The sequence below is a fragment of the Medicago sativa genome, chromosome 5 (assembly GCF_051527215.1).
Source record: "Medicago sativa cultivar Bolivia chromosome 5, Bolivia_mono, whole genome shotgun sequence".
In the NCBI taxonomy this organism is placed as follows: domain Eukaryota; kingdom Viridiplantae; phylum Streptophyta; class Magnoliopsida; order Fabales; family Fabaceae; genus Medicago; species Medicago sativa.
The window spans coordinates 45,327,829-45,354,541 of NC_140753.1; the positions used below are offsets into that span (position 1 = coordinate 45,327,829).

A 26,713-nucleotide genomic window follows, 5' to 3' on the forward strand; every position below is an offset into this window, starting at 1 on the left:
TTTTCTCCACGTGCCTCCACTCATTGAGAAGGATAGCGCGTTTTGAGGCAAATTTAATTTCTCTCCTATTAAAGCGCGTATATTACCTCATTTTTGTAAATTCATTTCCTCATTTCTTGCTCCCTTCAATACGGTAATTGGTGGTGTTTGTTACGTGATGACATCCCGTCATTACGTAATATTAGGGACTTATTGTGACATTTTGATAGAGTTCTCATGCAATTTATACGTTCGGAGTGCAATAAGCTTAAAATTTGAAGTCTGTTCGAAGGAAATCGCGCCACGCCAATTTCAAGCCGTGCTGCGATTTTTGAAGCAAAATTACATCCTCCCTCGTTTGAGGGAAATCGCGGCACGCCATAATACAAGGCGCGGCGCGATTTTGATGGGTCGTGCCCATAACTTCTATAAATACCGCACTCAAGCCGAAGAACAAGTGGTTACGATTTTGGAGAGCAAAGTGCGATTTTGAGACATCGGAGACGGCTAGAAGGGCGATTTCTTCATCCTTTTACCAATTCATGTATGTTTTAATTATTTCATTGATTATGCTATTTGTAAACTCGATTATGAGTAGCTAAATCTCTTAGAGATTAGATCCGAGATGAATCTTTGTAACCCTAATTGACACATGTTGCTTTGTGAAACTCTATTTTGTTTATGAATTCAATTCTAGTTTATTCAATTCGATTGTTCTTAATGCTTTTTATATCTTGATCACATATAACTTGATTTTGTGAGAATGAATGACCACCGACCATGGCTTTCAACTTAGACCTAATTGAATTGTTCTAATAAACGGGGTTAGTCTAGGAATAGATAATCGTTTGTTAGTGATAATAGGTTAACGTTCGGTAAAACCTTCAAGAATTATTAGACCACCTAAGGAATTAGGGGTTGTAGTTTAAGAAGAGGGTCCTAACTCAAGGGATTGATTAGGGCTATTTTGTTAATCATCGTAAACTAGAAGAGGGTTCATAACAAATAGGTGCAAGAGACCAATTAGGGGAACTTAGAGGATTCGACGGATTCTGATCTCATCTTTCTCTCTTATTTTCTTAATCAAATCTAATTTCTTTTATTTTGATTTCATAAAATCAAACCAAATCTTCGCCTAGTGGCAAACTAAAAATAAACTTTACACATCCTAATTATATAACGAAATTGAATTATTGAAGTTAAAAACAAATTCTCGTGGGATCGATATTTTTACTACTTCGATAGTATTTGGTGCACTTGCCGTAGATCTATCAAGTTTTTGGCGCCGTCACGGGACCGTTGAATTATTTCAACAAGGCAATTACGTTATAATTTAGGGTTTTTGCAATTTACTTTTCCGTTTCTTTTTTATTTTTATTTTTCTCGTTTTCATATTCACTTGATTATTTTGCGTTGTGCGGTGCTACTAAGGTATTTTGCCGTTTATGCGAGGTAAACAGAGCTGCGAAGACCTAGAGTACGATCCGGAAATTGAAAGAACTCGCTAGAGCACTTCGGAAAGCCGTCCTGGCCGCAAAGGTTAGCTCGGTCCGTTCCACCGGGTGTTCGAGAACAAATACCGGAACAACTCTCAAGTGAATTCGAAACAGCCTCTTCTCCTAAATCTCGCAACTATGGAAGGAGAAGGAGTTGTACCACCGTGACCTAAGCTAGGAGACTACGGGTTAGCCACTCATCGCAATCAACCGACCCACACTTTTCAACCAAGCCTAACCCCGTAGCCTTCGACATCAAGACAACCGTCCTCAACGGTTTGAGGGACAAGCAATTCGATGGGACCGAAGCTATGAGTCCTCATGAACACTTGAGCCGCTTTGCCGAAACCTCGCGAGTTTTGTGTGCAACCCGCCACCGTGATCGAAGCACAAAAGAAGCTAAGGCTATTTCCTTTCACCTTGACGGGAAGAGCAAAAGATTGGTTGCTAACAATACCAAACGGACCGTCCAAACATGGGAAGAGTTAGAGCTGAAGTTTTTGGAGAAATATTTTCCTATGTCTAAATATTGGGAAAAGAAGATGGAGATCTCTAACTTCAAGCAAGGAGAAGGTGAATCATTGTATGATGCTTGGGAGCGATTCAATTTGCTTCTTAAGAGATGCCCTAATCATGAGTTCACCGAGAAGCAATACCTCCAAATCTTCACCGAGGGGGTAACACCAAACACTAGAATGTTCTTAGATGCTTCCGCAGGGGGTAGTCTCAAGAGCAAAACCGATCATGAAGTTCAAGCTCTAATTGAAAACATGGCCGGCAATGAATATCGTGATCAAGCTAAAAAGAAAGAAAGAGGAGTGTTTGGGGTGAGTGAACAAAGGCTATCCTTGCTAACCAAGCGGCTATGAACAAACAAATCGAAGCTCTAACTAAGGAGTTTCAAGGCTTCACCTTGGCTCACAAGCAACAACAAGTAGCCGCAATCAAGTGTGACTTATGTGGTGAAGAACATCCAAACGGTGAGTGTGTTCCGTAAGGATCAAATGAAGAAGCTAACTTCATGGGAGGTTATCAAAGGCAGAATCAATACTACAATTCAGGCATCAACAAGCATCCCAATCCGAGCTACTCAAATAACAATGCTTTGAACTCTCGGATGCTCACTCCTCCCCAACAACAACAAAGGAAGCCATCAGCTCTTGAGGAAACTATGATGAATTTCATGAAGTTGACTCAAGGCAACTTTGAAGAGATGAAGAAGAGTCAAGAAGCCGAAAGAAAGAACAATGAAGCTTCTAGGAAGATGCTTGAAACTCAACTGGGGCAATTGGCTAAGCTTGGCTGAACAAAACAAAGGCGGATTCTCGGTAATACTAAAGATAATCCTAAGAATGAGTCTTGTAATGCCATTGAATTGAGGAGCAAAAGGTTTTGACACCTTTAGTTCCAAAAGCTCCAAAGAAGGTTGATGAAGTAATTGAGGTAGAGGAGAATGATGTAGTTGAAAAAAATGATGAGGGTGTAGTTGAAAAAGAAAAAAATGATGAGGGTGTAGTTGAAAACGAAAGGAAGAAAAAAATAGAGGGAGAAAAAAGTGAGAAGTTAATTGATGAAGATTCAATCTTGAGGAAGTCGAAGAGTCAAATTTTGAAAGATGGAGATAAACCACAAATTGTTCCATCATATGTGAAGCTTCCATACCCTCACCTTTCAAAGAAGAAAGAAAAGGATGTTGGCCAATTCAAGAAGTTCATGCAACTTTTCTCACAACTTCAGTGAATATTCCTTTCGGTGAAGCCCTTGATCAAATGCCGTTATATGCTAAGTTCATGAAAGACTTGTTGACTAAACGAAGGAAGCCTAAGGATGATGAGAACATTGCACTTTCTCGAGAATTGTAGTGCTATTCTTCAAAAGAAGCTACCACCTAAGCCGAAGGATCCCGGTGCTTTTACTATCCCTTGTTCAATTGGACCGGTAGACATTGGTAGAGCTTTATGTGATTTGGGAGCAAGTATAAACCTGATGCCTCTTTCAATGATGAAGAAGCTTAAGTGTGGGGAACCAAAACCAACAAGAATGACCATTACTTTAGCCGATCGGTCAATCTCTTATCCCTTCGGTATACTTGAAGATGTGCTAGTCAAGGTTAATGACTTGGTGTTCCCGGCAGATTTTGTGGTCCCGGATATGGCTGAAGATGAAGACATGCCACTCATTCTAGGAAGACCTTTCCTTGCAATTTGGTCGTGCTTTGATTGATGTTGAACGTGGAGAGCTAATGTTGAGGTTCCATAAGGAGCAGGTAGTCTTCAATATCTTTGAGGCAATGAAGCACCAAGATGAGAATCCCAAGTGTTACCGAATTGACGTTGTGGAAGAAACAAGCCGAAGATAAATCCCTTGAATCTCAACCTATTCAATCTACGGAGGTGGAAAGTGTGGAATCTATAGACGGACAAGAAGTGATGGAAGATGTTGGAATAATAGAGGGTGTTAAGCAACCGGAAGTAAGCAAAGAACAAGCAACAACAATCATCGTGAGACATCCGTGACAACAAGTATGGGGGATTGACAATCGGTAACAATGAAATAAAGACTACTACCACTGGTCCAGGTGGTAAATTGGCTTATAAGAGGATTCCCTATGGGATGCGTAATAGGCCGGCTGCTTTTCAATGGTGTATGCTTTCAACTCTCTCTCGATACTTTGGAAAGAATTAGGAGGTACCGTGACGAAGGGTTGGCAAGAAACAAGCCTATTGATGAAGCCGTGGACCTAAGGAAGTCCGGTGCACAAGGAACTTTCAAGGGTAAGGAACAAAAGCCGAAACGGTACCGTAAAGGAGGACTCCCAAACAATGAAGAGGGAGCCACATCAATCCGATCCTTAGTGGATAGTCATCATCAAGCTAGTGACGGTAAAGAAGCGCCGAGTGGGAGGCAACCCACTATTTATTTTTCAGGTATGATTTTATTGCTTTCAAAAACAAAAACACAAAAATATTTTTCTTTTCTTTTAATACAAGGCAGGAAAGTTTTAGAAATTTGTTCAAGGATACCTCTTGCCAAGAAAATCATGCAAGGTACCGATGTCTTGCATGATTCTCTCCTCAAAAGTTTTTCAAAGATTCAATGAACTCGGGCATTTTTCAAGAAAACAAAATTTTTGGCTCGAGGAAGCAAAGAATGCTCACGAACATTCAAAATCGCGCCGCGCCTATATATGGCCGCAAAGCACGATTTTCGAAGCGCAAAGGTGACCCCCTGTTTCGCCAAAATCGCGGCACGCCTAGTATCCACCGCGGCGCGATTTTGGCTGTTATGTGAAAAAAAAATATAGCCGTTGGAACTTATAGCCGTTACTAGCCGTTACAAATTTGCCCGTTATTGCCCGTTAGACTCAAAATCGCGCCGCGCCTTGCATTTTGGCGTGTCGCGATTTTGCCCAAACAGCCCTATAAAATCCTCACCGTTAATCATCATTTTCATTCCATTCTTCCTATTTTTCTCTACCAAAACTTCCCTAAACTTCCATTTACGAATTCTCCTCATTTTCACCATCTTATTCACTTCCTAAACATCATCTACCCACAATCTTATCATCAATTCATCAATCCAAACCACCATAAAACCATCATCATTCCCAACTTTCCCAAACTTCACAAAACTTTCCATTCACCATCTTCCAAACAACAAATGGCCTCCAACCAAAGAAACACCCGCTCAAAGAAAGCCACCAACCCCAAGCCATCCACAAGCAAATCCAAACGTCCTCGTGCCGCATCCGAACCACCCGAAAACGCCATCCATTTCATCAATGACCAAGCCCAAGAGTTCCATCAATCTATGAAGAGTTTCGAAGTAATAGGGGAAAGGAAGTTTGATTTCACAAAGCTAGTGAAATATCCTTTCTTTGAATCGAATTAAGAAGGAGGGGGTGGACGAGGTTGAATGAGATGATCGACGAAGCAAACAACAAAACGGTGATCGTCGAATTCTTTGCAAATGCAAGGGTGTCCGATACACCCTTTCAATCTTTTGTTCGAGGAAAGTACATTGATTTCAGCCGGATGCTCTCAACGCATGGCCGAATGTTCAAGCACCGGAGGAGTGTTGGGTTGAAAAATTGAGGAGGGAGAGATTTGCTATTACGAAGGATACCTTTGATGAGATCATCACCACCATGTGTAGGCTGGGTCGACTTGGAAAAAGTCCCGGATGCTTACTTATGCGGAGATGCCGCCGGTACCCAAGGCATGGGTGTCTTATGTGGTCCGGACTCTTGAGAGTGCATCTTGCACTTCGAAATTCCTCTCAAGAGGGTGCTTGCTGCCTATGCCATCATCAAGGAGCACCCTATAGATATTGGCCGCCTCTTGGCCAATAGTCTTCATGATCTAGCAACCGGAAACACCACACAATTGGGGCATGGGAGTCTAATTAATTGGTTGTGTGAGCAAGAGTTGGTGCCGGCATATGATAGTGATCTCAACACAAGCAATATGAAGCCAATCACCGACTCGGTAATGGATGGATTTATGAAGAAATATGAGGGCTATATGAAGGAGAGAGAGAGGGAGGCAGCGAGGCAACAACAAATGGAGCAAGGAGGGAGTAGTAGCCAAGGGGGTTATGCTCCCCTTCACCCAAAGCTTGAGGAATTCATGCATGTGCAAGCTAATTGGATGAATGAGACTTCGGACCAGCTGTGGGTGAACCGTCCTAGGTTCTCACTGCGTTTCTTTGCGGAGGCTCAATTGCATATGGGTCCGATTAGTGGGTCTTATGAGAGGTTTGGAGGCTCCCGTGAGCGCATGGAGCAATATTTTACACATCAAGAAGAGTATGGGCTGCGCATGAGGAGGGAAATCACCGATGATTTCAATACCACCGAGCAAGATCAAGGGGATGGCATCTTTGAAGGATTGAGGACACCGGGGCTGGACACTCGGATGATGATCGGGACATGGGCTGATCTACCGATGGATTAGCATTTTCTCGCTTTGTATTTTATTTTTCAGTCATTTTTCTTTTGGTGTATTTTCTTTTTATTTTCTTTTTAATGTCGAAGTCCATTGAACTTATTTCCCTATTGTAATTGCTCCCGCACTTGTTTATTATTAATGAATTTGTTTTGTTTCATGTGACCTATTCCGGTTTAGTAACATTGTTTGATGAAACGGTGTTCCAAAAGTTCTAAAGGAGGGGTGACTTGATTCAAAGGCGAAGTGTACGGCGTTGCTAGGTAGTCACATACTCCCGTAAATCTCAGCCATAAGGTTCATTGCCAAATCTTGTTTTTCAATTTACTTATATTTAGATTAGTTTTCCATGCGACTACATTTCTAGAACTTGCATTGTTTCTCTATTATTGATTGGTCTCCGTCAATTACACACCGAGGCAAAAGTGCTTGGTCCCGTGAGCCTTTTGAAGCCTACCCCGTTTTAATTTGTTAAATTTATCCTTTCTTAACCAATTGTGAGCCGGTAGGATTAGAACTTTTTGTTCGGTGACAAACTACATTACAAGCCTAGAAACTTTTAGGACTTGTCCCTTAATGTATTTTCTCGAGTTAAGGCATTGTAGAATGTTGCTAAAGATTAAGTTTGGGGTTGCTATTGGAATTTGCAACCAACTAAGTTTGGGGTGGGGGTACTAGAGAATTAGAGAAGAAATATGAAATTGACATGAAAAATACACACAAAAATAATATGAAATTGACATGAAAAATACACATAAAAATGGTGTATCAAAAAAAAAAAAGAAATATGAAATTGAATGATGAAAAAGGGACAAAACAGCTAAAATCCGAGTAACTTCAAACTCGAGTGTCCCTAAATGTTAAAAATGTTCTCTAGTACCTTTGCATTGATTGTATTTCCACAAGGTGAATGAAGGAAGGAATGAATTTTGTGCTTTAACTTCCGTAGGAATGCCTAACTCAAATTTTTTGTAGCCTACTTATCCAAATATATTCCACCTTTCACCTAAGCCCCGTATAACCCTAAGACCTCAAAAGTGTGTAATGATATTGACTTTGATTGATATTTAGAAACTTTTCAAGCGTATGGTAATATGTAGACCTGCATGTCGACCGGTAGAACCCCGTTTCAATTTGATGCGAGGAGTTGTGAATTGGTGGATGCGAACAAGTCAAACTAGCTCATCTTTAGCTAGAAGGAGAATGAACTTTTGGGTACTATCGTTTTGTCGTGTAACCGTTATTTTACCGTCATTTGTCATCGTTGTAAGCAAATTCCTTGAGGACAAGGAATGGTTTAAGTTTGGGGTTGTGATGACATCCCGTCATTACGTAATATTAGGGACTTATTGTGACATTTTGATAGAGTTCTCATGCAATTTATACCGTTCGGAGTGCAATAAGCTTAAAATTTGAAGTCCGTTCGAAGGAAATCGCGCCACGCCAATTTCAAGCCGTGCCGCGATTTTTGAAGCAAAATTACATCCTCCCTGTTTGAGGGAAATCGCGGCACGCCATAATACAAGGCGCGGCGCGATTTTGATGGGTCGTGCCCATAACTTCTATAAATACCGCACTCAAGCCGAAGAACAAGTGGTTACGATTTTGGAGAGCAAAGTGCGATTTTGAGACATCGGAGACGGCTAGAAGGGCGATTTCTTCATCCTTTTACCAATTCATGTATGTTTTAATTATTTCATTGATTATGCTATTTGTAAACTCGATTATGAGTAGCTAAATCTCTTAGAGATTAGATCCGAGATGAATCTTTGTAACCCTAATTGACACATGTTGCCGTGAAACTCTATTTTGTTTATGAATTCAATTCTAGTTTATTCAATTCAATTGTTCTTAATGCTTTTTATATCTTGATCACATATAACTTGATTTTGTGAGAATGAATGACCACCGACCATGGCTTTCAACTTAGACCTAATTGAATTGTTCTAATAAACAGGTTAGTCTAGGAATAGATAATCGTTTGTTAGTGATAATAGGTTAACGTTCGGTAAAACCTTCAAGAATTATTAGACCACCTAAGGAATTAGGGGCTGTAGTTTAAGAAGAGGGTCCTAACTCAAGGGATTGATTAGGGCTATTTTGTTAATCATCGTAAACTAGAAGAGGGTTCATAACAAATAGGTGCAAGAGACCAATTAGGGGAACTTAGAGGATTCGACGGATCTGATCTCATCTTTCTCTCTTATTTTCTTAATCAAATCTAATTTCTTTTATTTGATTTCATAAAATCAAACCAAATCTTCGCCTAGTGGCAAACTAAAAATAAACTTTACACATCCTAATTATATAACGAAATTGAATTATTGAAGTTAAAAACAAATTCTCGTGGGATCGATATTTTTACTACTTCGATAGTATTTGGTGCACTTGCCAGAGATCTATCATTACGTTAGTGGATTCAATACGGTAAAATTATCTCCGGAATCCAAATGATACCACATGCATGTAGAAGTGTCTAGAACATTGCATGCATTTGAATTTGGTGAAATGTGTCATACTTGAATTTGTGCCTTGGTGTATATGTGCATTGTGAGATTTAGTGAATGATGTGATGATGTGAACTTGTGTACTTGTTTATGTTGATTGATGCACTATGTTGATGATGCAATAATGTTATTGTGGAGTTAATATTCTAGGAATGTTGAATATGTGCATGTGTATTTATTTGGAAATCCTTGAATGCTTTATTTGATCATGTTTATTATGTGGATTAGTATTTAACCCCCTGTGGTCGTTCGGTTAATCACCGCGTCATTTCTTTGAATGGCGTAGGTGATTTGCAGGATGGAGATGATTGCTTTTCTTTGATGCTTCGAGGGCTAGCATGGATGCTTCCTCGTTTTATTTTCGCTTGTAGAGTCTAGATAGGCGTTTATGATGTAGGAGTGAAGGTCTTGAGACCTTTTTATTTTGATACCGTTTGGTGGTTTATATTATTTATATGATGAGGATAATTATATTCTTAGTGATGAACTTATGAGGAGTAACTCATGACATGTTGAGATTTATTCTATGTTGTTGTGAACTTTATGTTGATGATTTTCTGCTGCGAGTATTTCGAAAAACAGATTATGCATGTTTTTGAGAAAATGAAGATGTAGCATCTAAACTCTTGACTTATTTGAATGTTATTGCAGGATTATTGCATTTCGGGTTTAGGGTGTTACAATCGCTGCCCCCACGAAACGCCATAAAGGGACGGCCAGAGGAAAATCTCCCAACTCATGGCGGTACACGCCGCCACGACATTCCCAAAGACCGAAAGAAACCGACATATCCTTGGTTTCTCGGACGAAGAAAAAGTGAACGGAGGCTCCAACGAGATATTCCCGCTCGTCATCATTGTGGCGATCCGTGAGCACGACGTTTCCAGCATGCTTAATCGATGAGGGTAGCTTCATGGATATCCCGTATCAGGATGCATTCGAAAAGTTAGGACTATAAGGAAGAAAGATTTGAAACCATACGAAGGAACGAAGCCGAAAGGGGTTAACGGGACGAGCACCCGCCCGTGGGGATACATCAACTTGGATGTTCCTTCGGCGAAGGAACGGGCTAACGGACAATAGAAACAACCTTTTTTCAATGAATGTTGTAGGGTGCTAATACATTCCCTACGCATAATCGACTCTCGAACCTAAAGTTTTGTTTCAAAGATCATTTTTTTTCGTTTTAAATGGTTTTTTCGACGTTTCCCTATTTTATTAAACATTGGTGGCAACTTCATTGTTTTTCAAGCAACCCTCGAATTTTTAGGTCAGCTTCGCTTAGTTGGGACTATAATGGAAATAAAATGATTATGAGAAAATAAAAATGACATTTTATAAAGATAGAATATATTTTTAATAACATTTGTGACAAAAATAAAGGATTTTGAAAAAAAAAAAAGATGTTAGACAGCCAGCCCCGCCAATCCGGTAATCCTCCTCTTGGCGGGGTGGGGTGTGTGTTTGAGCCCACCATCTCAAGTTGGCCGGCCCCCACTCACCCCATTCTTGACGGGCTTATGGAGGGCCGGGCTTAAATGGGGCGGGATGGCACACTTTGCTATTCCTAATTGGGACGCTTATAGAAACACAATGAGATTATTGGAAAAGAGTAAGATTTCAATGGTAAAACAATATCTAATCTATACTATATATAAAGAAAACTACCCCTTTCAAGACACTTTTGGGTTGAACTTTTCTTTCCAAAAATACCTTTAATTTTTAATTTTAATTTTAAATACAAATAACACATGTAACAAATAGATAAAAATAAATTTAATTTAAGGAGAAAACTCACACACAATTCCTTATGAACTGTTCTTACTCTTAGCCAATTATAAAATAACACGTGGATTACTAATCCATGTCATTAATCGTTCCCGTTAACCATCTTTTACCCCCGTTAACCACAAATGAAACTCATAAAAAACTAGCACAAAACAAAAACTCATGTTACTTTTTTATCAACCGATTTTCTCGTTGTACATCCGTGTTGTTCCCCTCAATATAAACGACAAAGATTGCCAAGTATTTTCATATCCTTTCCAAAAGAAAACAATATTTCCATATTATTTTATTACTTCCCAACAAACGATTTCCATATTATTTTATTATTTTATCTATACTATATTTATAGAAAACTACCCCTTTCAGCACTTTTGGGTTGGATTTTTCCTTCCAAAAATACCCTCAATTCTCAATACAAATAACACATATAACAAATAGATAAAAATAAATTTAAGTATTAAAATAAAAATGTAACAAACACAAATGTTCAGTTTTTCCTTTATCATTTAAAAAGTGTAACAAACTAGATGAATGTATATATATCTATACTATATATAAAGAAAACTACATCTTTCAACAATTTTGGATTGAGTATTTTCTTCCAAAAATACCATCAATTTTCAATACAAATAACACATGTAACAAATAGATAAGAATAAATTTAAATATTAAAATAAAAATGTAACAAACACAAACGTTCAGTTTTTTCCTTTATCATTTAAAAAGTGTAACAAACTAGATGAATATATATATATATATATATATATATATATATATATATATATATATATATATATATTTTCATCCCAATTATACCCTTAAACAACAACTTTTTCTATAATAAAGATTGTTGTTGGTGTCACTAAAAAAAATAAGAATTTAGATTATATTATTGTTATGGAAAATACTATATATCGCGAAAGAAAATTATCCCGACGCTTCGCGAACAAGAATAATACATTGATCAGCACCACTAGCGGCTGTTTTGCACAAATTCCGGAATTAAATCAACAAAGCAAATTGCCTATTTTTTTTTTAATTATTTAAAACAATAAGAAAAAACTCCATCCACGTACTCAAAATGAAAAACAGCTCGTTAAATTGTTCGTGAAATTTCGTGAAAAACAAATTCGCTGCATATAACAGCTCTCTATTGTTATATTGTTGGTTTCACCGAAATAGATAATCATGATTAGTTTGATTTGTTATAATTTGAAAGTTAAAAACAATTATATTTTTACTTTTAATCAAAATTAAAACTTCATAAAAAACATTGTTCATAATTTTCAAACGTTAACACAATAAAAAGATCGCTAGTAAACATAGTGGAAGGAAATGGACAAAAGGATAGGATGTATTGCAAGAAATATTGTATTTATAGCCATATGAAATCAAATAAGACAAAGGTCTTGTAACTTGCATGTCCACATTTTTAGGCTTTATAATGTATAATATGTTTTTTTTTTCCGATGAATTTTTTAAGCATTGTAAAAAAAAAAAAGAGATTTTTTTTTTACAATGTAACTCCTTAAAGTTTTTGAGGGCGCCTACTCTATGTTAGTTTGGCCCAATTCAATTAAATCCCTTATTTAATTCCTATAAAATGGGGTTTTTTGTGGAACACCCCTATAAAGAACTTTTTGTTAAAAAGCAATGACTTTGTAAACACAGCACTTGAATGATATCGTGGTTGGTGATATTGGCCAACTACAATGTCTCCGTCACAAGTGACATTTTTCTCTCTTTTTCATACAGTATTTTTGTTTTTTTGCATACTTGTGATATTCTGGTTGATCAATATAATTAATGTCACCTAAGTGCTACATTCTCGGTTGATCAATATAAAGTATTTTTCCTTTATCATTTAAAAAGTGTAACAAACTAGATGAATGTATATATATCTATACTATATATAAAGAAAACTACATCTTTCAACAATTTTGGATTGAATATTTTCTTCCAAAAATACCATCAATTTTCAATACAAATAACACATGTAACAAATAGATAAGAATAAATTTAAATATTAAAATAAAAATGTAACAAACACAAACGTTCAGCTTTTTCCTTTATCATTTAAAAAGTGTAACAAACTAGATGAAAATATATATATATATATATATATATATATATATATATATATATATATTTTCATCCCAATTATACCCTTAAACAACAACTTTTTCTATAATAAAGATTGTTGTTGGTGTCATTAAAAAAAATAAGAATTTAGATTATATTATTGTTATGGAAAATACTATATATCGCGAAAGAAAATTATCCCGACGCTTCGCGAACAAGAATAATACATTGATCAGCACCACTAGCGGCTGTTTTGCACAAATTCCGGAATTAAATCAACAAAGCAAATTGCCTATTTTTTTTTAATTATTTAAAACAATAAGAAAAAACTCCATCCACGTACTCAAAATGAAAAACAGCTCGTTAAATTGTTCGTGAAATTTCGTGAAAAACAAATTCGCCGCATATAACAAATTTCTCTATTGTTATATTGTTGGTTTCACCGAAATAGATAATTATGATTAGTTTGATTTGTTATAATTTGAAAGTTAAAAACAATTATATTTTTACTTTTAATCAAAATTAAAACTTCATAAAAAACATTGTTCATAATTTTCAAACGTTAACACAATAAAAAGATCGCTAGTAAACATAGTGGAAGGAAATGGACAAAAGGATAGGATGTATTGCAAGAAATATTGTATTTATAGCCATATGAAATCAAATAAGACAAAGGTCTTGTAACTTGCATGTCCACATTTTTAGGCTTTATAATGTATAATATGTTTTTTTTTTCCGATGAATTTTTAAGCATTGTAAAAAAAAAGAGATTTTTTTTTTACAATGTAACTCCTTAAAGTTTTTGAGGGCGCCTACTCTATGTTAGTTTGGCCCAATTCAATTAAATCCCTTATTTAATTCCTATAAAATGGGGTTTTTTGTGGAACACCCCTATAAAGAACTTTTTGTTAAAAAGCAATGACTTTGTAAACACAGCACTTGAATGATATCGTGGTTGGTGATATTGGCCAACTACAATGTCCGTCACAAGTGACATTTCTCTCTCTTTTCATAAAGTATTTTTGTTTTTTTGCATACTTGTGATATTACGTTGATCAATATAATTAATGTCACGTAAGTGCTACTCGCAAAAACAATAATTAATGAACGTTTTAAGGAAAATCAAAACTCGAATCAAAATCGAGGATTCCACAAAGAAAACCTTCGAAATTGAGCATTCAAAATTGGGATATATATACTAATAATGCGACTTTAAATACATCACACATTATAGCTTAAAAATTATGTCTTTTGGATAATATTTTGGTGTGACTATATCCACATTAAGACATCCGATGAATTGTCCTTGTGAACTTAGCTAAGTCGGTAATGATAATGCATAATATATGGAAGGTCTGGGTTCAAACCTCGGTCACCACCGAAAAAAAAAGACATCCGATGAATTCGCTCGTTGGGGAAACCCGAATTCCACTTTTGAATGAAATCATTATGTTTTTTTTTTTTGAGGGAGAATGAAATCATTATGTTGAAATTTACTTGCAAATTAATTTTGTGGGAAGTAACAAAAGTCCCAAATTAATTTTTACTCCATTTTCAAATTTGTTTACGTGGCATGGCTACTTTTATAGGAAGTAACGAAAGTCCCGAATTAATTTTTATCCCGTCTACAAATTTGTTTATGTGGCGTGTCTACTTTTTATTTATTGTTGAGTTAATTATTCACAATTCTTTAAGTGTAACTTAGAAAGAAAAAAAAACTATTATTCTTCTTATTAATATATTTTTAATGACAAATATTAATTTTTTTTTTAAGAGAACGTTAGTATGTTAGTATGTAAGTTGTTATCTTATTGTTGCTTTATATAATATATCTAACAAAAACAAATGCTTGGTAGATCATAAACATCTAAACACTATATTTAGGCACGTATATACAATTGAAAAAAAATTGAAAGAAAAAAGTAATCAAATAATATCTATTTTTTTAAATGATTAAATAAAACACAAATTCTTAATTATATACCTTCAAGTTTTATTGGGTATTGATAGCACGGATAAAACTCATTAAAAAACTTATTTTCAGGTAAACTAATACAAAAATATAACATGTTATTGAATAACTGATTGGTGAGTTCTATAAAAAAAAGTTATAGCAATTGGTTGCTGGGTCTGAGTTCAAAAAAAATAAAATAATAGTTGATGAGCATGTATCCAACCAAAATTGAGAAGTAACATTGTGTTCACCTTAAATAAAATGTATTTTTATGTGCATGTTTTAAATGCTTGTGACTAAGCAAAATTGCTCTATATATAGCACACCCACCCCAAACTCTAAATTTCACAATACTACTCTTCCATTTCCTCACAAAACCAAAAACACAAAATGTTGCATCTATTTTCATTTCCATGCTCTAACCATACTTCTACCATGGGGTTACTTAACCCATTACTCCTTAATACTAAGTCGTTTCCTCTCTCCAGTAAATCTCCAACTTCTCTGATTCCCTACAAGGCATTCAACTCACCTGCAATCCAAACAGTTCTCCCGGCGAGTAATGGTGCCCCTTTACCAATCCATGATATCAACAAGAGAGAAAGGTACATGTAATTTCTTGCTCACAAACATTGTTTATGCTTCATTATTCATTACTTGTTATTTTTATTTTTCCTCTTATGGTGAAGTTGAAAACTTTAAGGCTTTGTTTGGGAGTTTGGAGGGGAAGGGAAGGGAGGGGAGGGCTTTGGGGGTTGAAAATATATAGAAAAATGGACAAAAAATTCACATTTTTTGAAAGAACAGATTTTTTAGAGAATGATAAACTAATACTTATGATTAATATACTTTTAATTTTAAGAATATAATAACAACATAGATTGGATTTGAAAAATTCATATAAACCCTCCATAACCTCCAAAACCCTCCCCCAATACAATTTTTGAGTTCCCGCAAATGAGGGGATTTTTTATTATGAGTAAAAAATTAACCTCCAAAGCCCTCTCCTCCCAATGTCTTCTATTTCTTCCACTTGCTCCTTCCTTTTTTCCAAAACCCTCCCCTCCCCTCCCCTCCCCTCCAAACTCCCAAACAAAGCCTAAGTCGTGGTTTCTTTTTTCACAACTGATTGATCACATATAACTTTGGCTTATTTCGATTTATATATAAGCGAAATATGTGTTTCATTACTCCTTATATATACATGTTTGTTATGTGTTTTTTATAATGGAAATAAAATGAGTATGAGAAAATAAAATGAGTATGAGAAAATAAAAATGAGTTTTTATAAAGATAGAATATATTTTTAATAACATTTGTGACAAAAATAAAGGATTTTGAAGAAAAAAAGATGTTAGACAGGCCAGCCCATCAATCCGGCAAAAACAATCAAACCCATAAATTGATTTTTTGAAGGTTGACGAGTTTGTCTTTTAATTTGCTGAAGAAAAGATGGAAAATAGAGAAGGAATGAAGAACATCACAGCCTAGATTTAAAAGAAAATATTTGATACAAGAGTTGAGAAAAAAACAAACAATTAACATTTGATTGCTATTGTAAAGTGAAATAAAAAAGGATGATGTAAACTTTTTCATCCTTCAGATCATGTATAACATTATTCTTGTTGCAAAGACGATGTGGTCAACAATTATACTCATTTGACTTTGTCATTTTACAGAATGAATGAGTTCTTTGAGATGGAACTACATGTTCGCGACTATGAATTGGATCAATACGGTGTGGTCCACAATTCTGTTTATGCTTGTTATTGCCATCAAGGTGACAACTCATGAGCTATTTCTTTATGATGTTTTAAAAATCTTTGGTTTTCTATGTATATCTCTAGTAATTGATGTGTATATGTTAGTTTTGAACCGTATACAAATCTAATTTTTTTTTTTTTATCGTTTTTTGCATAAATTGATAATTTTATACAAATATCTTCATCAGGTCGTCATGAATTTATGAAAAGCATCGGTATCACTTGTGATGCTGCTAGTGGTCATGCATTTGCCCTGTCAGATCTATCCCTCAAATTCATTGGTCCTTTAAGAGTAAGTTCAGGGCCATTCTTAGAGTATTACGGGTCTTATCCATAATATGAGAAAATGACTGCTTACATAATACATCATAAATTTTTTAACCTATCATTGTTGTGTTTCTATTAGCTCTTCATTTCGTTTTTTTATTTAGCTTTTTAATATTAGTGAGAAATATTATTAGGAATAAAGGGCCCTAAAAAATATCACTAATTTTTTCGATAATAAATTTTTGAGCAGATTATTAAGAACAACCAAAAAAAATTATAGGAGGGTGTATATTGAAATTTTTGTGCTATATGGGGTACATATAGCAAATCGCGCCAAAAGGGCCAAAAACATTAACAGATTTCAGCCCAAAGAATTCATCATGTCTGTTTGGGGCCTTTTCGCAGAATTTTGCTATATATACCACTTAAAAACAAAATATTTCTAAATACACCCCCCACCTTAAAAAAAATTTGGGCCCACTACCGGCATGGGCCCTAGGCCAAGCCACTCCCGGCCTATGCCCTAAGGCCGGCCCCGAGTAAGTCACTCCAAATTCGTTGGTCATTTTAGTTTGTAAGGAATAATGCAGTATGTTTCTTTTTGATGATTTTTGAGGTTCCAACCATATACGTTACATATATTATTTATTATCCCTACCAACTGAGTTAAGTTCACGAGGACATGAAGGGTATGTTCCAATAATAACATTAATAATTTTTAAAATAATGTTTTTTTTAAGGAATAATTTTTAAAATAATGTTATTTTACAATGTAATTTAAGTTTTATAGCGTAAATTTTATTGCTTGAATGATAAATTTGGAGAATATTTAAAGGCTAAAATATGGTATTGGTCCCCGCAAAATAGGTCGGTTTTGATTTTAGTCCTTGCAAATTTTTTTTATGGTTTTTGGTCCTCGCAAAAATAGGCCAGTTTTGGTTTTAGTCCCTGCAAATTTTTTTTATAGTTTTTGGTCCCCGCAAAAATAGGTCAGTTTTGGTTTTAGTCCCTACAAATATTTTTTTTATAGTTTTTGGTCCTCCGCAAAAATTTTTGTTTTTGAAAATAGTCCCCGACCCCAATTACGTGATGATTTGTCACTTTTGTGCATATGTGGCATATGTGCTTACTTAATAAAAAGAATATTATTTTTTATAATTTATATAACAATAATTATTTTTTAATTAAAAAATAATAATAAAATAGATACAATAATTATTTTTTAATTTATAAAAGTGACAAATCATCACATAAATGGGGTCGGGGACTATTTCCAAAAATAAAAATTTTTGCAGGGACCAAAAACTATAAAAAAAATTTGCATGGACTAAAACCAAAACCGACCTATTTTTGCAGTGGACCAAAAACTATAAAAAAAAATTGCAGGGACTAAAACCAAAACTAACCTATTTTGCAAGGACCAATACCATATTTAAGCCATATTTAAAATGAAAATATTTTATAAAGTATTTTTCAAAGTTAGAGATTTTAAGAACATTAAAAAATAGAATGAGAGCGAGAGGAGCGTATGCGCGTGGGCCGGCATGATTACGTCGGGTAACCGCGCCGGAGTCATTCACCCGGAGAGAGGTTCATTGGGGGGGATAGGGGTCCATCCGGGGTGGCGAAATTGGAGGGGGATGGGGGAGATTGGTGTGATCATGTCAAAGAAGAGGAAAGCGACGCAACCGGAGGATCTAAGACGGGATAGGTCAAGGGTATCGGCGCGACAAGGAGGTATGGTTCAGTCGGTGCATAGGTTCGGCGGTCACGGGTTGAAGATGGTAGGGTTTCTCATCGTCAAGAAAGGTATCAACATGTTGATGAGTATAGGGTTGATGGTTGGGTTTCCAACATCCATGGAAACCGGTTTTCTTTTGAAGAGAGGTATGGCGGGGATGAGGTGAGAATGAAGTATCGGTGATCGATAGTGTTAGAGGCAAGTAAAGTTTCCTATTATTTCACTAATATACCAGACTTTATGCCATTATTTCGTCTGCGCGCTCTTTGAAGTGTGTGGTATGCCGTCCGATGTGTACGTAGCACGACACCTTAATTTGCGAGGACAAGTTTATGGCTTCGTGAGATTTCGTAATGTGAAAAATAGAGACAAATTGGCTCGGGCTTTGAACAACGTGTGGATTGGTCGGTTTAGGGTTTGGGCACACGAAGCGCGTTTCGACGGTTTGCGCAATTTGATCCGTAACCTAAGGTTACTAATTATGGTACGCAAAGTAAGGGGAGAAAGGGAAGGTGGTGCCGGTGGTGAGGAAGGGGAATGAGGGAGAAAAAATCGAGAAAGGTGGAAAAGATAAAAAAAATTATTGAGAGTGAGGGAAGGGAGAAGGTCGAGGGGAAAAAGGAGGGCGAAAAGATAGTGAGAGTTGGGAGTGTGGAGGTTAAGGTAGGAAGGAATGATAGGAAGAAGAAGTCGCGTAGAAAGGCGGAGGAAGGAGTAGGCGCGGTGAATGGGACGGTGGCTGTGGGGAGTGGGAGTGTTGAGGGAGAGGAGGACGGTGGGGGATCAATGGGTGACATGAAGGAGGGAGGGAAGAAGGAAGGGAAGATCGCGGTGGAGATGGTGTTGGGGAAGAGCATGCGCAAACCAAGAAGATTAATAACATTCGATGTATAGTTCATGAATTGTAGATGATACTCTAATTATTGGGGAGAAGAGTTGGTGAATGTGCGATCGATGCGGGCGATGTTGCTTTTATTCGAGGATGTTTCGGGGTTAAAAGTTAACTTTCACAAAAGTATCTTGACATGTGTTAAAGTTCCCGCAACATGGTTGTTAGAAGCCGTATCAGTCATGAATTGTAGAACCGGGACTATACCTTTCGTTTATTTGGGGTTTCTCATCGGATGTGAGGAAGCTCAATTTTGGAAACTCCGTGATTGACCATATTGTTGCTCGGTTGTCGTTGTGGAACAATAAGTTTCTCTATTTTGGTGGCCGCCCGATACCGCTGAAGTCTCCGTACTGTCCTCTCTTCCGGTTTACTTTCTTTCCTTCTTCAAGGCACCCACTCGATATAATTTCTTCTATCGAATCTATCTTTAAAAGATTTTTTTTTTCGGGGGTGGTGAGGTTTGTAGTAAAATTGCATGGGCGAAATGGGACTCCATATGTTTACCAAAGGAGGAAGGAGGTTTGGGTGTTAGGCGGATAAGTGAATTTAATTTATCATTGTTAGGGAAGTGGTGTTGGAGGATGCTTGTTGAAAAGGAAGGGTTGTGGTATCGTATGCTAAAGGTCGGATATGGTGAGGAGGGTTGCCGAATTAAGGAGGGGCGGAATTCCTCCTTGTGGTGGAGGACGCTATGTAACGTCCGTGGTGGGGCTGGTATGGGAGTAGGGAGTTGGTTTGAGGACAACATTTGTAGGGTAGTCGGTGATGGCCAAAACGATTCGTTACGGGAGTTGGGTCGCTATACCCTATTCAAGGCTATTCGTGCGTTGGACTTATCGCATCTCACATCACTCGATGAGCCTATGGACAGAGCCTCATCGATAATGTGTGGCATAAGCATGTCCCTTTAAAGGTTTCTCTCGTTTGCTTGGAGTTTACTTCGAGATCGAATTCCTATAAAGACTAACTTGGTGCGACGACGTGCTCTTCAACAAAATGACATCTAGTGCGTTGGAGGTTGCGGACATACCGAGACGATAGACCATCTCTTTCTCGTTTGTGATCTCTTTGGAAGCATTTGGTATCTAGTGTGGAAGTGGCTCGGCTTTTCATCCGTATCTCCCGGTGTAATACGCGATCATTATACTCGTTTTATTCATATGGAGGGTTTACCGCGACTTACACATTCTACATTAAAGGTTATTTGGCTTGCTTTTGTTTGGGAATTGTGGAAGGAAAGGAACAACCGTGTCTTCAAAAATGCGGCGTCCGATCCGCATAACATTCTTGACAGAGTTAAGCCGACTTCGTTCTTATGGTTGAAAGCTAATCGTGCTTCATTTGTTTTTTATTATCATGATCGGTCGCAACACCCTCTCCTTTGTATGGGTGTTCCGATGTAATTTTAGCATTTTCTTTGTTTGGTTCCATCTTGTTTAGGCACCTATGACTCTATATATATTCTAGTGTTTCATCCTCGCACGCCTTGTGCGGATGAAACACTAATCACTAGTACAAAAACAGTTATTAACTCGGACATTTTAAATGGGTTACTATCCACTTGATTTAAAAACAAGAAAAGTGGTAAGGTTTTTATCTTGAAAGAATTTAAATGGGGTAACCAGATTTAAAAAGTATTTAAAATAAATTAAAATAAAACTAAAAAGAAAGATGGTGGCATATCTTGTAATTAAAAGTAACTTCATCATACATCATCATACTTTTTTGTCTTCTCGATCTTAAACTCCCCTCTGTGGCCAAGTTCATCTCTCTCCCTCTCTCTCAAACCCTAACCTTGCGACCACCGCATGTCTTCGCCACCATATGATGAATCATCAGATCCATCGTTTAAGTCCCCTCAGCTCACCGCCCTCCCTCATTTTGAGATCGATCCTTCAGCGTGACGAGATTTTATCCTCCGTTAGATTCATCATACCAGAATCATCAGATTCCCATTGATGCTTCCTTTAATTTCCCGATTGAGGTATTATTCGCCCAAATTCGAATCTCTTTACTCTGATACCTTTTCATGTTTTATTTTCCAGATTATTTTTAAGAAGATTGACATTTGATATGGGTTTGTGGTTTACTTGTTATTATTATTGTTGTTTAGATTGATTAGTTTTTTTTTTTTGCGGTTTTTTATTGTTATTTTGGTGTTGCTTCTGTTAGGGTTTGGATTGAGATCTGCTCGTTGGTGGTTTGAATTTTTTGAATTGGCTTTCCGAATGTGTTTTTTGCGGCAATTTGGTGTACGTATGTTTGATGGCTTTTGATATAAAATATTTTAAGGAGTAGAGAAACTGTGTCCAGTGGTGCTGATGATGATGGCTATCAACAGAATTTGGGGGAATCAATCCAAGGATGTTGATTTTGGGATGGGTCTGATGAGATTTAGGCTCCAACCAATATCAGTTTCCTCTGACCAGCCACTAATCCCTCCATGCTACTTCCTCCGTCGGTGGAATTTCAGTTGTAGTCTCATTCACATGGTCTTCATTGCAGGTATCTTATTTGATATGGATTTTCCTGCCTATATTCAAAGGGGTTTCCCTCTACTGTGTTGTTTATTGTCGTTTTGATTTGTGATGGTTTAGTTATTTTTTCTAAGTATATCCATGAAGATTGGTTTTGATTGTAAAAGGATTGACATCCTTTGTTTCATTGTTCTATGAAATTTTCAAGCTACTGACTTTGCTTATCCACAATGGCATGAATATAATGTAGGCTAAGTGCGTTGAAACTGGTGAATCTGTTGCAATAAAGAGAGTCTTACAAGACAAGGATATAAAAACAGGGAACTCCAAGTTATGCGTTAGCTTGAACATACTAATGTTCTTAAACTAAAGCACTGTTTCTACTCGACGGCTGAAAAAGATGAGGTGTACCTTAACTTAGTTTTGGAGTTTGTACCTGAAATTGTCTACAGAGTTTCAAAGCACTATGATAGGATGCACCAACAAATGCCTATAATTTATGTGCAACTACATACATATCAGGTAATCTAGAAATTGAGTCAATTTTCATTATTGTTATTTTGGTTATGAGTTTCCTTGATAATTTTTATGATATGTGATTTTGGGAGTGCAAAAATGTTGGTACGTTCCGTTTTTGCTTTTTCTTTATCAATTTGAAAACTGTGTGATTGAATGTACCTAACCTTATGATATTATAAAACTTTTAGTTGCCCGGTGAACCCAACATATCGTACATATGCTCGCGGTATTACTAGGTTCCCAAATGAAACTCAAGCTTACCTTATGTTCACCTTGTTCACTTTTTTTTCTTCGAGAAGTTCTATAGAAATTAAAACAGGCCAGAACATAAGAGAACAAATTAGTTATGTTTTATGTTTGGTACATGTTAAAACTTAAAAGTAGAACAGAACAGGACACACTTACAAGGTAAAAAGTGATACATATTAGTTCCCTTGGAAAGCATAAACGAGATAGAACAGAATAGGACCGTCTCACATGCATAAAAATATTTATGCATACATATGGTCATCTGTCAAAAGAAATCATTTATCGGATCAGTGTTGTTAAGTAGCAGCTATAAACAATATAGCGTAGTAGAATTTGAACAACCACTATTGCTCCGTGATACGCTATTTAGTGCAAAATGTAGGATATAAAAATTGGGCAAAGAATGATGACTATCTCCACCGTGGGGTTTCCAAATACAATAAAGAAGTTAGCTACTCATAAACTTCAATCTAGAGGTATACATTTCTTTACATTAGTGCCCCAAATGCCTTATTGGTTTCTTTCTATATTTTGATTTTTGAAGTTCTTTTCATTTGATTATTTGTCTTTCATTAGTTACCGATTTATATGATAGTAATTAATTTTTGTTATCATGAAAGAACTTCTAAGTTCAAGTCTAGGCAGGCTAAAGTGCTAAGCCTACTAGTAGTACTAGAAATAAGCAATGAACCATATATATGATATGGTCCCTGTTATTTTTGGATGACATTGAATTTTTGTATTTTTGGCACGTTGAGTTGAATTTTGGCCTTGGTTGTTCATGTTCATGTCCCTGATTCTTATGTTTTTTTAAAGTTAATTTGATATTCTAATATGTTATCTTAATTTTTTTCCAGATTTTTGGAGACAAAACTCCGTTTACTGATGATGAAATGACAAATGTTCAAAAACGCTGTGCAAGTTTGATTTTGGAAAGACTTTGATGTAATTTAATTATGTCAATAACTATGCTTTGAAACAATGTTCAGCTTTTGTTTAGTTTTATGATATTGTAACTTTGGATTTGTTTGATATTGTAACAATGACAGGTTTGATATGAAATTTGGTCATATGATATTTCATATTAGTGGCTATGTTCATGAAATTTTTGATTATTATATTATATTCGGTACCATAACGTGTATAAAAAAAATATAGAGATTTTAAATCGGGTGAACAGATTTAAATTAAAAGAATTTGACTCTTGTTAACCTTTTTTAAATGGTATCAACCGATTTAAATTAAAGGATTTTAAATGGGGTGAATCGATTTAAATTAAACGATTTTAAATCGGGTAAAGGGGGCTGACTTAAAATCAAATCCACTTTTTAAATCGGCCACCTATAAATCGGATGTTCACCCGATTTAAAAAGTCATATTCACCCGATTTAAAAAGTGTTTTCTGCGGTGAATGGTTTCAATAATATATTTCATTTTGCCTTGTTCGAAAAAAAGGTAAAATTACTTTACATGTGATTTTATATTTTTGTTTAAAATTAAAGAATGGGACATATAATTAATAAAGGAGGGTTAGTAGCTACTCCCTCCGTCTCAAATTGTATGACGTTTTGAGCATTTCACACATATTAAGAAATGCAATTAATATTCTCGTGGAAAAAAGATATTATGACTTGTTTTACAAAATTGTCCTTAATAAATAATATGGGAAAGATAAATGAAAGAATTGAAAGAAGATAAAGTAATAAATAGTTAAGGTTATAATAGGAAAAGTAACATTAATGTTGCATTGGTATTGTAAAGCGACATACAATTTGGGACTTTTCCCTAAAACGACATACAATTTGGGACGGAGGGAGTATCTTACAACCGTTAGCATATGTGGTATTTGAACTATGTCTTATGAGGGATTAGGGGTGGGAATAGGCCGGGCCGTCGACAGGGGCCTACGGCCTAGCCTATTTAAGGCCTAACTCGGCCCAAATTTCGTTTATTAACAAGGCCAGGCTCAAGCTTTTTATAAGGCTTATTTAATTAAACGAGGCTAGGCTAAGGCTTGCGAAAAAGCCTATTAAGCCCATCGGGCCGGCCTTTTAAGCTTTTCATATATAATATATCTTCCATTATTGATATTTTTGAAGTTTTTTTCATAAACACGAGCCTTCATATGATTGGTTATTTAGTAGTTGATATATTGGTGTGATTAGACCTTCGTAAGAATTCATTATTTAGTAGCAAACATATTTGTGTGCTTTAGGCCTTAATAAGTTTTGCCCTATATAGGAGTAGGCTTACATGTGTTGTCGCCTTAGCATAAAATAGGCTTTTAAATAGGATTTCGGGCTTCATTAGGCCTTTAAAAAGGCCGAGCTCGCCTCAGCCTCAAAAATGAGCCTATGACGGTAATAGGCCGTGCTCAGGCCTAGCATTTTTGAAGTAGGCCAGGCTTAGGCCTTACAAAGCCCGGCCCGGCCTAGCCCATTTCCACCCCTATGAGGGATGCACATACAAGCCTTTGGGGTCAACTAACCCCACACTTTGCCAAAAAATTTAACCAATAATACCATATTTTTATATGTTTGATCCCATTTTAATTGTTAGAGTGTCCAGACATGACTCAATTTATAAACTTGAGACAAACAATGTAAACTATTATATTATACTCCTTCCATCTCAAATTGTAAACAAAAAAAAAACAAAAAAAATCAAATCACACTTATTAAGAAAACTAAAACATAAGAATTTGGAGTATAGTTTTTTGTGTTTTCTTTGGAATAAGTTTCATGCGAAGATGTAAAATCAATTTTTATTGGCTATTGGTTACGGACAAAATGGAAGAGAGAGAAAATTGAATGTAATTTGTACTACTTAATTTCTTGAGAATAAACAAAAAAATTTCTTGGAAAAAATGGTTTTTTAAAAAACAAGATTAAATAAGATAAAAATTTGCCTTTTTTACTTACATTTTGGGACAAAGAAAATGAGTTTTTTTGTTTACATTTTGAGACGGAAGGAGTATTTGTTAAAAATAGTAGTTACTTTAAACATTGAAAAAGTGGGTCAGTATTAGCTACTAGATAATTTGGGTTTTAACTAACCTTTTGATTTTTTTTAAACAAAAAAACAAATGCTCCAAAAAAATGTTAAAAGAAAACTAGTGGTCACTAACTCACTATCCGGTAGAAAGAAGATGAAAAGTTAAGCTATATTTGATAGTGTTAAAAATGAAAACAATCTAACAACGTTTTTAAAATATGAAGACACGAAGAGAGCAATTGTAATTTTTCGACGTTAAAGTGTCTTTAGTTTTTTTTATGGCTAATGTTAACTTGTGCCCTCAAGGCACATGTTAAGATACTCATTATAGAAATACACATATCAAAAGACGTGCATTCAACTTCTTAAAAGTTGTTGTATTGTATTTTCCAATACAAAATTGCTCTATTTAGGTTGCTTAACATGTGCCCTAAGGGCACAAGTTAACATGACCCTTTTTTTATATACAATTATATACTTTTTGTAATCTTCAATGTTTTACGTAATGATAATGACTTCATCATTTTTAATGATTATGGTTTTATATATTTTTGTACAAATATTTATGATAAACGAACTTAATTGACCCCACTTTCCGAAATTTCTGGATCCGTCCCTAGTCTTATGTCCCTAAAAATTACAATAGCCAATTCTTTCTTATAGCTTAACTAACATTTTATTTACTGAAATTTGTGATAGTTACGTTTTGTTTTTTTAAGAAGGAGAAAAAAGACTTTTAAAATCACTCAGATGCGCTATCGGTAAAAAAGCAAAATTTAATACTTTTTCCTAAAAAAGCAAAATGAATTGAAAATAACAAATATTTACACAAAGATATCAAATAATTTGAAATTCTTTCTTTTGTACTTTATACAATTTGAATCTCAAATTGATTTTTATAATTCTTTTAAATTTAGCAAACTAGCTTGACCAAAAAAAAAAAAGTAAATTAAGCAAACTAGTTCATTTACCCATGTTCACACTAGTACACATTAGTCCATATATATATTTTGAATATTTTGCATATTGGTCGTTATATTTCTAAGCTAACAAGGTGCA

The 26,713-nt window shown here is 35.6% G+C and overlaps 1 protein-coding gene, 1 long non-coding RNA gene and 1 other non-coding gene across 3 annotated transcripts; 2 read left to right on the forward strand and 1 right to left on the reverse strand.

Annotated features, from left to right (window-relative positions):
* Positions 1-2,009: 2,009 nt before the first annotated feature.
* On the reverse strand, positions 2,010-2,115 carry LOC146922388 (small nucleolar RNA R71). Its single transcript, XR_015013063.1, has one exon. It is a non-coding gene; the product is annotated as a small nucleolar RNA R71 (small nucleolar RNA).
* Positions 2,116-14,897: 12,782 nt separating this feature from the next.
* LOC146922389 (acyl-acyl carrier protein thioesterase ATL3, chloroplastic-like) lies at positions 14,898-16,894 on the forward strand. The gene is made up of 3 exons (XM_085715358.1): positions 14,898-15,357; positions 16,432-16,532; positions 16,704-16,894. Exons 1-3 carry the CDS (start codon positions 15,143-15,145, stop codon positions 16,850-16,852), a joined length of 465 nt encoding a protein of 154 aa, XP_085571484.1. The 5' UTR covers positions 14,898-15,142; the 3' UTR covers positions 16,853-16,894.
* A 4,214-nt stretch (positions 16,895-21,108) lies between these two features.
* Positions 21,109-23,765, forward strand: LOC146922390 (uncharacterized). Its single transcript, XR_015012451.1, has 5 exons — positions 21,109-21,399; positions 21,588-21,920; positions 22,143-22,414; positions 23,043-23,136; positions 23,518-23,765. It is a non-coding gene; the product is annotated as an uncharacterized LOC146922390 (long non-coding RNA).
* The last annotated feature ends 2,948 nt before the right edge of the window (positions 23,766-26,713 follow it).